The 15,579-nt window shown below is 35.1% G+C and overlaps 1 protein-coding gene across 5 annotated transcripts in view; it reads left to right on the top strand.

Annotated features, from left to right (window-relative positions):
- The window catches only part of MON2 (MON2 homolog, regulator of endosome-to-Golgi trafficking), a 121,164-nt gene that overhangs the window by 88,784 nt on the left and 16,801 nt on the right, over nucleotides 1-15,579 (top strand). For 3 of the 5 annotated variants that reach the window (XM_019454968.2, XM_053895777.1, XM_053895778.1), the window contains 5 exons: nucleotides 1,136-1,764; nucleotides 6,216-6,359; nucleotides 6,959-6,976; nucleotides 7,260-7,388; nucleotides 11,438-11,628. In XM_019454968.2, the coding sequence (XP_019310513.1) occupies nucleotides 1,136-1,764; nucleotides 6,216-6,359; nucleotides 6,959-6,976; nucleotides 7,260-7,388; nucleotides 11,438-11,628 (1,111 nt within the window). The remainder of the gene's footprint in view (nucleotides 1-1,135; nucleotides 1,765-6,215; nucleotides 6,360-6,958; nucleotides 6,977-7,259; nucleotides 7,389-11,437; nucleotides 11,629-15,579) is intronic. The other 2 variants (XM_019454970.2, XM_053895776.1) reach the window with 2 other exon arrangements.

Here is a 15,579-nt window from a genome sequence, read left to right as displayed (position 1 = left end):
CAGTCTCTTCTTTATGGTGCAGTTTCTTCTGGTGACTCACTGTAATTGGGAAGAAATGTTTAAGAAAATTCTACAACGAAATAAAAGAAGAATTCTGCAGCTCTAAGTTATTAAAATATGAAAAGGCGTGAAGTTGAGATTTCATGAGTAGAGCATAGTGTATTTTAAAAACTTAGGCCAATAAAAAAATACATATTATTCTGTTATAATTTGTAACTTTTCCAATATGTTTAAGAGTGAGAACATCTTATCTTAATCATTAAATAAAGGTAGATGAGTAAATCAAAGTTGTTACTGAAAAGCTTTTGTTTTTACCCTCTTACATTTTTATTCTGTTTTCCGTAGGCAGAAATAACTAGGAAATAGTGTGAACATGTGTATATACATTTATAGAGTTTTGTTTTTAATATTTTTTATTTAATTTTTTTTTTTTTTTTTAATTTTAGAGAGCATAAGTGAGGGAAGGAGGCAGAGAGAGAGAAAGAATCAAGTAGGCTCAACGCTCAGTGCAGAGTCCCTGATGCAGGGCTCAATCCCATGACCTGGGGCTTGATCCCACCACCCTGGGGTCACGACCTGAACCTAAATCAAGAACTGGTCTCAACCAACTGAGCCACACAGGTGCCCCTATAGAGTTTTGTTCTTAAGACCAAAACATTGCTATACTCATCCTCTTCTTGGTGCCCTTTGTCCCTAGATCTGAAAAAAATTTTTTACTTGATATTTGGGTTTCATTGATTTTCTTTTTTTTTAATTAAAAAAATTTTTTTATTTATTTTTGAGAGAGACAGAGTAAGAACACAGGAGGGACCGACAGAGAGGGAGACACAGAATCCGAAGCATGATCCAGGCTCTGAGCTGTCAGCACAGAGCCCGACATGGGGCTTGAACTCACAAGCCATGAAATCATGACCCAAGCCGAAGTCAGACGGCTGAAGTCAGAGGCCTAACTGACTGAGCCACCCAGGCACTCCAAGGTTTCATTGATTTTAATTCACACTGTTAGTACCTTAGTACTTGATCATATTTCTTCAGTTTTATAAGAATTTAAGCAGAAAAATAAATTGTAAAGTTTGCAATAGTCTGAGAAATCTTGACCATTTTGATAGATTTTGTTTTTCTCTTCCCGATACAGGAGATTTTTCAAGAGCATGGGATGTTCTTCTTGACCATATACAATCAGCTGCACTCAGCAAAAACAATGAAGTATCTCTGGCTGCCCTGAAAAGCTTCCAGGAAATTTTACAGATTGTGTCCCCCGTCAGAGACTCAGATAAGCCCGAGACACCACCTGCAGTTAATGTACCTGTGCCTGTCCTGCTAGGGTCCATATCAGGCCCTGGCCTGAGCAGACCGTTTGTAAGAACAGATTCCATTGGAGAGAAACTTGGACGATACAACAGCTCTGAGCCACCCATAGTTACTGACGAGCTTGAAGATTTGAATCTCTGGTGGGCTGCGTGGAATACCTGGTATAGAATTGGATCGGAAAGCACTAAGCCTCCTGTTACTTTTGACAAATTGACTTTCATCCCCAGCCAGCCTTTCCTTACAGCTTTAACTCAGATATTCCCAGCTCTCTACCAGCACATAAAGGCTGGTTTCAGCATGGGCGACTTGCAGAAGCTGGGAATCACACTGCATAGTGCTGTGTCAGTCCCCATAAGTTCAGACGCTTCCCCTTTCATTCTTCCATCTTATACTGAAGCAGTTTTGACAAGTTTACAAGAAGCTGTGCTTACAGCTTTAGATGTTCTCCAGAAGGTAATAGAGTTTCAGTGGCTGTCTAAACAATAACGTGTGTGGTTCTCTGGAAGTTTTTTAGTTTGCCACATATTTTTTAAGATAAATTCTGGATCAGCAAGATTGTTGTATATGCATACTTTCAGATTAACCCAAGGTTCTAAAAATCCAGTTACTTTAAAAACTTAGGGCTTTCTGATGTATTTGAAAAGGTAATTCAGGTTTATTTTGAGAGAGTTTCAGAAACTGCCTGTATCCTTTTTTTTCTATTCACCAACATTTTTGGTTTGATTATGCAGCTCTTCACAAGAGGGTATATACTTCTCTGAATAACAGCTTTAGTGGAGTACTTCTATAATTAGAAAATCAATAAGTTATGGGATTGTATATATCTGTATTTTTTCATTGTACTTAAATTTAGCTCTGGAATTGTTGGAAGCTTATATTTTAAAAAAAGAAGTAAGAATAAATTTAAAAGTATGTTTCTCACAGAAATTGCAAAAAGATAGGTTTTACCTATGTGTGTTTTGTTACTGTGAAAAAGTTACTAAAACAGACCTAAAAATCATCGAGCAAATTCCAACTAGCAGGCAAAACCAGATCAGAATCAAAGAGTTCTCTAAACCAGCAAGGTAATTGTTGGCACAATTCATAACAACCAAACTGCTAAACAGAGAAATGCCAACCGAGGAGCCAGCAATTCCAGCAAAGTCGCTGTGACATTCTAGCAAAATTAGAATGGAACTAGATTCTGATTACTCATGTGTTACCAGATTTGTGTATGGCAGATCGTTTTCTAATTAGCTGATTGCATTATATCCAGCTGGAATGATGAAAACTTTCACAGTGAAAGTAGTGGTTTCTGCTACACCAGAATACCTCTTCACTGGCTCTGGAAGAAGTCTAGCTGTGCAGTAACCTTGATCTCTTTAACCCTAGTTGTTTGTGCAGAGAAACAAATTGTGTAGAAACTTAAATTTTAAGAGAATCTGACGTTTAAAAAAAATTTATTGTAGGGTTATCAGTTTTCCACAATTGAAATCAAAATAGCTGTTTTTATTTTCAGTGAAGAAAAAAAGTAGCCTGTTAGTACCTACTTTTCCCCCCTTGATTGATCATGCACATGTTACTTATGCAGTGCCCTGGAGGGAATTGAAAAGTTATTCTGTCAGCAAAACAAAGCACAGACCTTAAGTGATGTTTATAATCTACAACACGCATTTAGATGTTAGATTCAGGTTTTTATAAACAAAGAAATAACAACAAACCTCCAAAATTCTTTTCAAGGAAAGAAATTATATAATTTTATGTATGTATGTATGTATGTATGTATGTATGTATGTATGTATGTATGTTTAATGCTTTTTATTTTGGGGAGAGAGAGAGACAGAGAGTGCAAGCAGGGGATGGGCAGAGAGAGAGGGAGTCACAGAATCCAAAGCAGGCTCCAGGCTCTGAACTGTCAGCACAGAGCCTGATGGGGGCTCAAACTCCCTAACCGCGAGATCACCTGAGCCAAAGTCGGACGCTTGACTGACTGAGCCACGCAGGCTGTATAATTTTATTTTTAAAAGCTCTGCTTTAGCAGTGTGAGAACAAGTAGAATCATTTACTTCAACTACTAGGAACTTTTTCTGAGCTTTTACTAGTTTTGAAAACAACATATACCTTCATTCTGAAACTTAGGAAGCCTTATTTGTTGTTCATTTGTATCAACTGATGCAATTTTGCATTACTAATTCTCACTCTAGCTGTTGTTTATTACTTCTATAATTATCTAAAGGGTATTTTATAACACTTGAATATGATTCAGACATATGGTGTCTTTAATATTTCCTAATGGAAAAAGTAAGATATTTCACTATCAGTAAAAGTGTTTCTGTATTTTTTTCCCACGTGTGTCAGAAAATTTTTTCATAAGCAAAATTTACTTGCTTTGGGACTTTATAATTAAATTAGTTTTCCAACAAAACTTTTTATTGGTTAAAGATAATTTCCTTTGTAAAAAACTCATTTTTTATTTCACGTTTACCCTTACATAGTTCAAAGCTACAGAGTGACAGTCTTCTCTTGGTTTTTAAATCACTAGATCCCACTAAATTGATTTAGTTATGTATGCTAATTAATTTTTCTTGGCCAAGATATTTTGACATGCGTGGGACCTGAGAATTTGATTCTGTTTTCCCTGAGTTCTGAGGTCAGGAGACTGCATCTGTCTTATTTATTACTAAACTTCCAGTCAGATGGCTGGACGCTGTATCTGCCTCCATCATCAAGACTGTTGGAGGGGTACTCCGGGAGACACTGGCACATTGTGTGTGAATGGTGCCCAGGGAGTTGTGCAGTGCAGCCCTGCCTGCTGCTTAATGGGACAAGTTTCTGACTCTCTTTATTCATGAGCTTCCTAATCTATAAAATGAAAATGATAAATCTACAATTTTTTTTTCTTATTAAGTGGGATTTGCAAGGCATTTACTGCTGGGCACAGTTAAACATTGAGTGAATGTTAGCTGTTACTGTCTGTATCATCAAGTTCCCTGGCATAGATCTTAGTATCTGAGTTGAGGGGGCAAAAAAAAGTCTTTGTATAAGTAGGCACTGAATGAATTATTGTTTAAGGACTTAATAAGAGAAACCTTGAACCACGGGAGAGGTTGGATGTCCATTTTCTGTTCTTGTTTTCACATACAGTTTTCAAACTGGACTAATAGGAAATGTGCAGCTTGCTGACTGATTCTTAGCTTTTGAACTGAAATCTGTTATCAGGTTCATACTATAGTTTTTTCTGATATACAAATTTAAGAATACTGAAAGAAAACCAATAACTTTTTCTTAGATGGAGTTTTTTTTTTTTTAATGTCAATTCAATAGTATGCATTTTAAGATCCTGGAATTGCTTATTAAGCCAGCTATAACAATACAGTATGTTTTCTTTTTATAAATAGCCACTGAAAATTGAAATATGTAGTCAAAGTCATTGTTTGGTGCTAAGATATTTCCAGAGAAACTGTTAATACTTAGTTTTGTAAGGTAATCATATGGGCTTTACTTTTTTTTAGTCCTTGAAACTTAAGAATCCACTTAGGATAATTATTTCTTTTTCACAGTAATTACTGCTTATTTACTTCTGAGAATTAAGACTCAGCAAGAGCTTAATAAAAAAGAAAGTGAAATTTAACAGAAGCAGTCAGTAGAGTGATTTTTTTAGGCTGTATACCATTCAGATTCCTCTAATTCACTATTACAGAGAAAAATAACCAAATATTGAGAGATAGTATTAGATATCTTTTTTTTTTTTTTTTTTTTTTACATTGTCTTTATAGGATGATCTAACTTAGGTATGGGCAGCACTTTGCTTATCTACTTTATATTTCAAGACACTTTTCTCTAAAACTTCAGTTATAACTAAATGGCTCTGTCTTCTCTGAGGGAAGATAAAATTAATCTATTACCTGACAGATCAAAAAGCCATGGGTTCTGGAAAAACATAAATGTTGTGTGCATCTTTTAAAAGGAATTCCCTAAAAATTTGAAATGCTTTGAATTTTGATCTAGTATTTTGAGAGTATTCAAGTGCAGAATGGTTATGTTTTTTGTTTTGTAAATAAAGCACAAGTGTATTTTAGATACTACATAAATACTATCATTGAGTATTTTTCACACAGAAAAGAAACATTAAAACAGGAATTTGTGAAAGGATGGGAGGAGAAAACACATTTGTTGCTAGAAAAAATGAAAATATAAGACTCATTTTAAGTACTTTCAGGCTATCTGAAGTAATTAAAATCTGTAGTGTCAGGATATGTATTTTATTCTGTTTTATCAAATTATTTATAGCAATAAGTTTAATTTCTATTAAAAATTTTAAATTCTTTTGTTTTAAATCAAGTCTGTATATTTAGATACATTAGACATTAAATATACACTGCCATGTCAAAAAATTCACATATACATTTCTTTTAGAAACAAATTTTCACACATTTTCCCAATGATGGTATACATGATTATTTGTTAAAGTTAGGAGACTAAGCATAGTGCAGAAATCAGCTGTCATTTCAGTGAACTGATGCCATTTCTTAAATAGAAGTCAGTATCAGTCAATATCCTCTTGGTCAGTGAAGCATTCTTGATGACCTAATGGCTGTATTACTGAACAAATGATCGGATTGTGGAACCTCAGGACTGCCTGGGACTCCTCTTCAAGTGCTTGCTCTTTTTCTAGCCTGTTAAGTAATAAATCACACTTTTTATTAAAAGGCATTTTTTAGCTGATCAACACAGTTAGCTTACACTGTATTCAATAATAGCTTAAAATAGCTTGTAATAGCTGTGTCCTTCGGGCTTATAAAAGATTGTATAATGCTTATATAAAATAGGACAGTCTTTCAGATTCTTTGGTTAAGTGCATATACAGTGAAGAACTTATTGGAATTTAGATTATCCATTCTATTGTTCATATTTTGCTTTTATAGGCCATCTGTGTAGGGCCAGAAAACATGCAGATAATGTATCCAGCTATATTTGACCAGTTACTGGCATTTGTGGAATTTTCCTGTAAACCTCCACAGTATGGACAGCTGGAAACAAAGCACATTGCAAATGCAAAATATAATCAGGTAATTTACTCTAAATTATATTTTCTCTGTAAGATTTCATGCCTTATTAACAGTTCCACTTAAGATGGACTTTGGAGTATCTCAGAAATTTGTCATTTACAAATAAACTTTCATATGTCTGTTAACAGTTTAAACTGAAAAGAAACACTTTTTGGAAAACCTTTTCTGTGTTCCATTTTTTTCTTGTTTTTGACTTTCCTTTCCCAAGTAGTTCTCTAGAAAGTTTGGCCTTTCATGTTACATTTTTCTTCAGAGGTCCTTTCTTGGCTGCCCCACCCCATTACAAAATGGCTTCTAAATCCCTAAGCCTAATCTTGTCTAAATATCTGTAATACAAAATGAAGAAATCTGTGTGTGCTAAATAAATTGTCTACTGCTGGTGTGAAATGTAGTTGGATTTTATGTCAAAGATTTTTATAGCCATAGTTGGCAAATTTTGGCTTTGTTTTGGCTTAGAGGAAAAGTAAGTTTCTGAATGCATGCACAGGCTGATTTTGTTCCCTCAACATAAAATAATTTTACATCATCCGAAAAATAGTTTTAATGTGTATTAACTTTTCTCATTCTATTTGTCTTGCAACACAATGGAATCACAATAGATCCAACTATTTGCACCGGTGAGTTAAATTTCCTAAAATTGTCCTAACCTATTGGCAACAAGTAAAACACATCCTTCCCAGTACTTGATAGAATGCTCTCTGCTTTTTCTGATAGTTTTAATTTTTGCCTGGCTGAAAATTACTCTTTCGTGAAGTACGTATCTCTTTGAAAACTTTGCATGTGATATAATCTTGACCTAAAACCAAGGACTGAACTTTAAGACAAAGAAGGTTTCTCTTTGAAAACAACATAATTTAATCTCATTTATTTTTAACTCCATGTGAAAATATTACTTTTTAGGCGGAATGGGTAGCCTTGAATTATGTACCGTTTGCTGAAAGGTCTTTAGAAGTAGTTGTGGATTTATACCAAAAAACAGCCTGTCACAAAGCAGTGGTGAATGAGAAAGTACTCCAGAATATTATTAAGGTATCTTTTTTTTAATTTCTATACTTTCACTTGATGATGATACTATTATTGAAATTACAGTAAATTATTGAAATTATAGGTAGTGATATATTATCATATATTGAGATAATGGAAAATATTTATATAATTATTTGTAGAGACTTTTCTCCAACATTCATGGATCGTATTTAGGAAGCCATTTTTCTACAGTATGAAAAATTCTTTTTTTTTTTTTTTTTTTAATTCACATCCAAGTTAGCTAGCCAAAGTATGGGAAGAAAAGTTCTTTTTTGAATGAAAAATATTTTGAAGTAAGTATGCATTGGATTTTTTACACTTCTTAAATTTTGCCACATGATAACAAAGTATCCTGTTTCTTATACTTCAAGGTTGATGAGTATTCAGGGAGAAGTTTATAGCCCATTGACTTAACTGATATCATGCATGTCTTTTTTGTTTTTAAAGCCAGTTCCCTAGTGTATGGACAACCATTTGCAAAAACTCATCTCTAGTGGATTATGTCTGATTCTTCCAAAGTCTGTTTCTTGGTTTTTTTCCCTGTGTTTTGAAGAACACACCTAAACCTTGCCTTCTATAGGCCAATATGAACTGTCTTCCCTCATGGAGAAGGCCTTTCTCTGTTTCAAAGCTCATCCTTCTCTCTGTGTCCCTCCTTTCCTCTTTCCCTCTTTTTTTGTTGGTGACGCTTTGTTTCATTTTCCTTTTAGTCTCATAAACTGTACCTTGGAAAGATGATTAAGCCCTTTATAGAAGAACTTTCTCTCACTTTACTTCCTACTCAAATGGCCCATCCCCTTTCAGCTTTTCTTTCCTTCCAAATTCCTTTAAACAGCTTGTGGCCTTCATCTAAGCTGCCACTCGCTCTCACCCCGCTGCATGCTGGCTTACTTTCATATGGTGCTCCAGAAATGACTTAAAAGTTTAGAAGATCAAATCTTCAAATCCTGTGTGCTTTTCTAATTATCCTCCTTGTCCTATGATACTGCCCTTAACCTTCTTTAAACTCCTTCCCGTGATTTTTGTCATACTCTTTCTTCCCCTCCCTACTCATCCCATTACAGCTGTTCTCTCCTCATTCATTGAGAATAGTTTTTAAGCACCTCTGTTGCCAGGTACTAACTAGTAGAAATTTAAAAATGAGCAAGATAATTCTTACATTTAATAATTCAGTGAAGGGAATATAGAAAAGGCAGACAAAGTATGTTAAGTCCTAAGTGAAGAGTACACAGTGGATTCAGATAGACCTGCCTGAGTGTATTGCTGTTTACTTGCTGCTGTATAATTTTGGGTAAATGGACCTGTCAGAGCGTTTCTCATCTGTAAAAGAAGGTTGATACCAATACCACTTATATGTCTTAACTATTGAGAGACTCATTCGAGATAAAGCTTATAATGATACTTGCCAAGTAGTCAGTGCTGAGTAAAAAGTTAGGTTCCCACTTCCCACCCCCCATAGACAAGGAAATAACTGAACTGTCCAGAGGATTTTGGCAAGGATCAAAAGAAGTGACACTTGAAGGAGTAATAGATTTGCTAGGGAGAAGGCGAGGGATTAAGCAATGTAAAAGATTGTGGTATTTTTTAAAGAAATTTTGAGAAATTCCATTTACGGAGATGTCAGGACCTAGAATAAGTCTTAAAAAATAGCTATGGTTCTTATAAGCCATCGTAAGGAATCAGACTTTGTTCTTTAGCCATTGAAGAGTGACATGAATCAGTTTGTATGTTTAAAAGAATTAAATAATCTTTTTTCTGTACTCCTTCCCCCTACCCCTTTTAAAAAAATGTTTGTTTATTTTAAGAGAGAGCTTGTGTGAGCAGGCAGAGAGAGGGAGAGAGAAAATCCCAAACAGGCTATGCACTCACAGTGTGGTGCTTGAACTCAGAGAACTGTGACAGCATGACCTGAGCTGAAATCAAGAGTTGGATGCTTTGGAGCACCTGGGTGGCTCAGTCAATTGAGTGCCCAGCTTTGGCTTAGGTCACAGTCTCACGGGTCATGGGTTCGAGCCCCGCATCGGGCTCTGTGCTGATGGCTCAGAGCCTGGAGCCTGCTTCGGATTCTGTGTCTTCCTCTCTCTTTGCCCCTCTCCCGCTCGCACTCTGCCTATCTCTCTCTCAAAGGTAATAAATAAACATTAAAAATAATAAATAAGTAAACATTAAAAAAAACAAGAGTTGGACGCTTAGCTGACTGAGCCACCCATGCGCTCCTATGCTGCCCCTTTCTTGATGCCACTCACTACACTGTATTGTGATTAATTGGACAAGGCTCTTTCTTTCTCAAAAATTGTGAGCTCTGTGGCAGCAAGAGCAGATTTCCCAGTTCCACACAGATTTACTGAGTATATGCTTTAAACCAATCTCCATCTTAGTTGCTTACATGTTTTTAAACAAAAAATGTACAAATCACATAAATCTACTGTGTGTAACATTCCCTTAATTTCAGTAAAATATTAATTGTAGTAGTTGATTATATTTTTCTTTTATCTAACCTTGAGTTATAAAATGTTAACTTAGACTGGCCCTTGTATAATTTAGCACTGTTTTCTTTGCAAATGGCAAACACTCAGGCTCTGATTAGCCTTAACAATAAAAGGGATTTATTGCCATGCTTAGTTGGAAAATTCAGAGATAGAGGGAGGCTTTTAGGATTGGTTTATCCAGTGGTTCTGCAGTGTCAACAAAAATCAAGTTTTTTTTTCTCTCCATTCTGCTTTTCCAAAGATTGATTACACCCCATGTTTCTCCTCATAGTTACAGGCTAATAAGGGGTTTGATGTCCAGTACGAGGTGTGTGTATATACGTGGTTCTTATCATATTATTCTTCTTAAGTTTCTAAAATTAACCTTAATTAGACCAGCTTTAGTCCTATGCCCAGTCTTGAACCAGTGATTATGGTCAGGGAAATGGAGTGGATTGATTGGCTTAATGAGCTAATCATCTCTTTACCCTAAATCCCAAATGGAATTGAAGTCAGGTTCCCCCAAAGCACCTGGGGAAAGGAAAGGAATAGATCTGGCTAGGCTAATTATCTCTTAGTGGAGGCCCATTTCATGCTAACATGTAATGGTTCACGAAGTGAGTGAGTAATAATTTGTATGGAGGATGATGAAATTAAGTTTTATATTCACTCCATAACCTTGAAATATGAAAATTTATCTCTGCTACTCTTTATCTTTCTGAGACTAGGATTTTAATATAAAAGTAGGATTTTTACTCTAATGTACATTATCTGCTGATATGCTGAAACTGGGAGTTTGATCAGTCTAGCCTTGTAGTTGCTGGATAGAACTATAGCCAGAGGACTTCATTCTGAACCACCAAATTAGTTCTTTAATGGTTTATAGCGACCTACCTCAAAAGTTGACCAGTTAAAAAGTAAATCCCAACATCGCAGTCACATCACTATACGTAACTCAGATGCTTTACTCCTGTATCTGCAAGGGTTAAGGAATAAACAGTCTTTCTGAATTATCAAACTTACTGAAATAACTTGGAAAAGGAAAAAGTACATTAAAATGTTAGAGTAGAACATAAAGTTCAAAGAATTTTAGAGATAAAACATAAGACTTCAAAGTATTGATGCTTTAGGTTATATTTACCTAACCAATAGTGAAAAAATACAAGGTGTTGATCTTTCTTAAATGGGAGAACCCCATCAGTCAAATTATTTTCTGCTAGGAAAAATATGGCAGAACGTTCTAATTCTGTAACAGTAAGTTGAGAGAAACTGCGAAATTTTAAGTTTACTATTCCTATCTTTTTGGATAACATCCCTATATTTTATGATGAGAAACTGAAGTTCAAAAGGTTGTTACTCATTCAGGGTCATTGTTTATAAAATGGAAACAGAATATCTTTTTAGGCAGTAGGATTTGAGGACCATGTCTGAAATACTGATTTTTCTAGAAAATAATATCCTTTTTTTAAGTGAAAATACCTGTGCTCTTATTTTTTTCTCTTTGCTATAGTTTTTTTTAAGTAATTAAAGTTGTATTTATATATTTTAATTAATACATATCTTAAATTGTCTTTATTTTCACAGACCCTTAGGGTTCCTCTCAGTTTGAAATATTCCTGCCCTTCTGAAAGCACATGGAAACTAGCAGTATCTTCTCTCCTCAAAGTTCTTTCTATTGGGCTACCTGTTGCCCGGCAGCATGCTTCTTCTGGAAAATTTGACAGTATGTGGCCAGAACTAGCCAATACTTTTGAAGACTTTCTCTTTACTAAAAGGTCAGCTCATTCAATTTTACAATTAAGACAATCTCTCAAAAAGTACCTGTGATTGATCTAAAAACAATCTTTCTCATTACTCATTAACAAAGTAATTATTAAGATTGCCATGTTGTATACGAAGCAAGACTGAGTAGACCTTTATCCACTACATACATTATCATGAGCAATGGAGATTTTTGCTTTTTACAATGTTTTTGTTTTTTTAAGCTTATTTATTTATTTTGAGAGAGAAAGAGGGAGAGAGAGAGAGAGCCCATGTGCAGGAGAGGTTCAGAAAGAGAGGGAGAATCCCAAGCAGGCTCTGCGTTGTCAGTGCAGAGCTTGTTGCAGAACTCAATCCCATGAACGGTGAGATTATGACCTCACCTGAAATGAGGAGTCGGAAGCTTACCCCACTGAGCCACCCAGGTGCCCCTACAGTGGTTTTTTTGTTTTTTTGTTTTTTTAAATGTTTATTCTTGAGAGAGAGAGACAGAGACAGAGCAAGAGCTGGGGAGGGGCAGAGCGAGGAGGACACAGAATCCGAAGCAGGCACCAGGCTCTGAGCTGTCAGCACAGTGCCTCACTCGTGGTTCGAACTCAGAAACCGTGAAATCATGACCTGAGCCGAAGTCAGACACTTAACCAACTGAGCCACCCAGGTGCCCTTTGTTTTTGATTTTAAGACAGAAGTCTGTAAGACAATATGGATGCATCATAATTAAGGTTTTAACTTGAGGAAGCTAAGAAGATCTGTTTTTTAAATCTGCTGCCCATTTGACATCGCAAGAGGAAAACAATTGCAATAAATTAGTGTTGCACCAAAATAAATACGATTAGTGATGATAATGATTAGCTCTTTAAGATGTTAGTTTTGGTGGGGGCACCTGGGTGGCTCAGTCGGTTAAGCGTCCACCTTCGGCTCAGGTCATGATCTCACGGTTTGTGGATTCGAGCCCCTCATCAGGCTCTGTGCTGACAGCTCAGAGCCTGGAGCCTGCTTCGGTTTCTGTGTCTCCCTCTCTCTCTGCTCCTCCCCCACTCATGCTCTGTCTCTCTCTCAAAAATAAATAAATATTAAAAAAAATTTTTTAATAAAAAAATATGTTAGTTTTGGTGAAGAAGAGTGGAATTTTCATTGTGTGACATCCATCTGAAGGCTTATGTTTATGGATCATCTTTTGACCCCTCACTGAGTGAGAGTAGGATAATTAGAAGACATACTAAATTTTATGAATGAGGAATCTGTGGGCTAACTTAAATTTTGTATAAAAGCTTATCTGGTATTTCAAAATTGAAAGTAGTAACATCCTTATTTCTGTTTCCACAAATGGTCAGATTTTGTTTTACTTTCTTTTTTTTTTTTAAGTTTATTTGAGAGAGAGAGAGAGAGAGAAAGAAAGAACACAAGCAGAGGAGGGGCAGAGAGAGAGGGAGAGAGAGAATCCTCAGCATGCTCCACACTCAGCGTGGAGCCAAGGTAGGGCTCAATTATAGTTCCACGAGATCACGACCTGAGCCCATATCAAGAGTCAGACGCCTAACTGACTGAGCCACCCAAGTACCCCTTGTTTACTTTCTTATGTATCTCATCTCTAGAAATCTTGTAAATACCAATGCAAGCATGCTCTGTATTTGCAGGAAAATTATAAGGACTCAAAGCACATTGAAACAAATTATCTTTTTATCTGTAACTCTGAAAATTTGAATTTCTTTGTGGATTCCATTGCCCAAAATCACTATATTAATTTGTATGAATCAAATAGGTTTAGAGATTTAAACTTTTCTTTTTCCTTCTCAGTTGTCTGTATATTCATGTTGCTTTATTATTTTATTTTTATTTATTTTTATTTTTTATTTTTATGTTTTTTAAATTTTTATTTATTTTTCTTTTTATTTATTTTTTAAAGATTTTACTTTTACATAATCTCTACACCTAGCATGGGGCTTGAACCCACAACCCCAAGACCAAGAGGTGCATGCTACACCAACTGAGCCAGCCAGGTGTCCCATAATAATATAACCTTTTAGAGCAGGTTTTTTGGCAATGAGTAAAACTTCTTTGTTTTCTTTTGGCTGGGTCTTTCTACCATCTTACTTAATTCTCAGGTTTCTTATTGAACATTTTTCATTTTCCAAACTTTGTTCTTATTAAGTTCAGTTTTCTGAAATTAATTTTATGTGTTTGTGTACAATAAAGTAGGCAATGAAACAAAAGGCCTAATAATAGAAACTGTACATCTTATGTCATTTTGTATTAATGCAGTCGTACTATAATTCATTATAGTTTTTAGCCCAACGGCAGCCCTGCTTACATTAAAGTTTTGGGTGTATTGAGTATGTTGAAAATCATATTACTTAAGAAAGCAGACACCATAGTGGGTAAGAGCACTGACTTAGGAGTGGGGCCATCTGGATTCAAATCTCAACTGTATTACTTTATAACTGAGATGTTTTGGACAAGTTACTTAACCTCTCAGGAACTCATTTCCTTATCTGTTAATGGGAATTATACTTAACTCATAGGGTCATTATGAGGGTTAAGTCACTTAAAATAAATGACTCCTTAGAGTAGTACCTGGCATGTAAGTGCTTTTAAAATGCTTGCTACCACTATTATCCTCATTATTTCCTTTCCTTAAGAGAAAGTGATGCTATCCGTATCCTTTCCCATCAAAAAGCCATATTTTAAACTAGAATTTTAAAGACCAAAACTGTAAATAACTAGGAGTAGGAAATTTACTTCTAAATTTGGAATTGTGTATAATGGCTAGAAAATAATAAAGATACTGACTTCAGCTGTCAGTAACACAGAATCAGTGTTCTAAGTTGTAGTTATTCTACTTATAGATTTAAGCCTTCTACTACATGGAGTAGTAGAGACCTACCCTACATTGAAAGTCATGACCTACTTTGGACTCTATCACCTACTTCCTGTTGACCTTGGACTGGTCATTTTTATTTCATAGTCCAAAAAATATTTTAAAGCTCAAATTGAAAACTTGCATTAGTTAGCTGAAGCTAAAAATGGCAGTGCTCACTAGGAGAACTTAAAACAATGCACATTTTCAGTTTCATGAGGTTTTGTTTTTTGTTTTTCAAATAATTGATTACTTTGGAAATCACAAAATATTATTTTATGTCATATATGTACTTGTTCTATAACTGAAGTTCATCAGTAATATTGAACAGTAGGGTGTTTCAGAATGTTGCTTGGAATAATAAGGCCTTAGTTTTTATATAATACTAATATTTGAGCATATTTCATCTTGGAACATTTATAAGTCCTTTAACTTAATATACACTCTAAGACTTTGAATAACCATGCCTTTATAATGCTTAGCTTTCTTTTGTTCTTTAAGCTGTTTTGGCAAGGCAGTATAATAACAAAGAAATATAAATAAAATCAAAATTAGCTAGAAGAAAATGAAGGCTTTGGACATCATTGAAGACTATCATAAATAAATAGTTGAAAGGAGAAAAAGAAAAAACATGATTAAAGATGAAAAACATAAAGACTGTAATCTGGTAGACACTTGAAGTTTATTAGGAGTTCATTCAATCATCCTTGGAGTACTGAAACATGGTGCTTGTCCTCTAGAATACACTTGGGCTGGGGGGGAATTCATACAAATGGTCTGTGGACCTTAAGTTAAAAATCACTAAGTACTACCCAAAAGAATTCAGATGAAACATGTTCACACAAAAACTTGTTCACTAATATTCATAGTGGTATTTGTCATAATAGCCCCCAAATAAAGACAATCCAAATGTCTATCACCTGATGAATGGATAAAGTAAATGTGGTATGTCTACAGATTGGAATATTCAGCCATAAGAAAGGATAAAATACTGATGTATGCATGCTACAGTATAGATGAATCTTGAAGATGTTATGCTAAGTGAAAGAAACCAGACACAAAAGGCCATATATTGTATGATGTCACTTATGGGGTATATCCAGAATAG

This window comes from Panthera pardus, unplaced genomic scaffold (assembly GCF_024362965.1).
Source record: "Panthera pardus isolate Hobbes unplaced genomic scaffold, ASM2436296v1 HiC_scaffold_6, whole genome shotgun sequence".
Lineage (NCBI taxonomy): Eukaryota > Metazoa > Chordata > Mammalia > Carnivora > Felidae > Panthera > Panthera pardus.
This window is presented reverse-complemented; position numbering and strand designations above follow the sequence as displayed.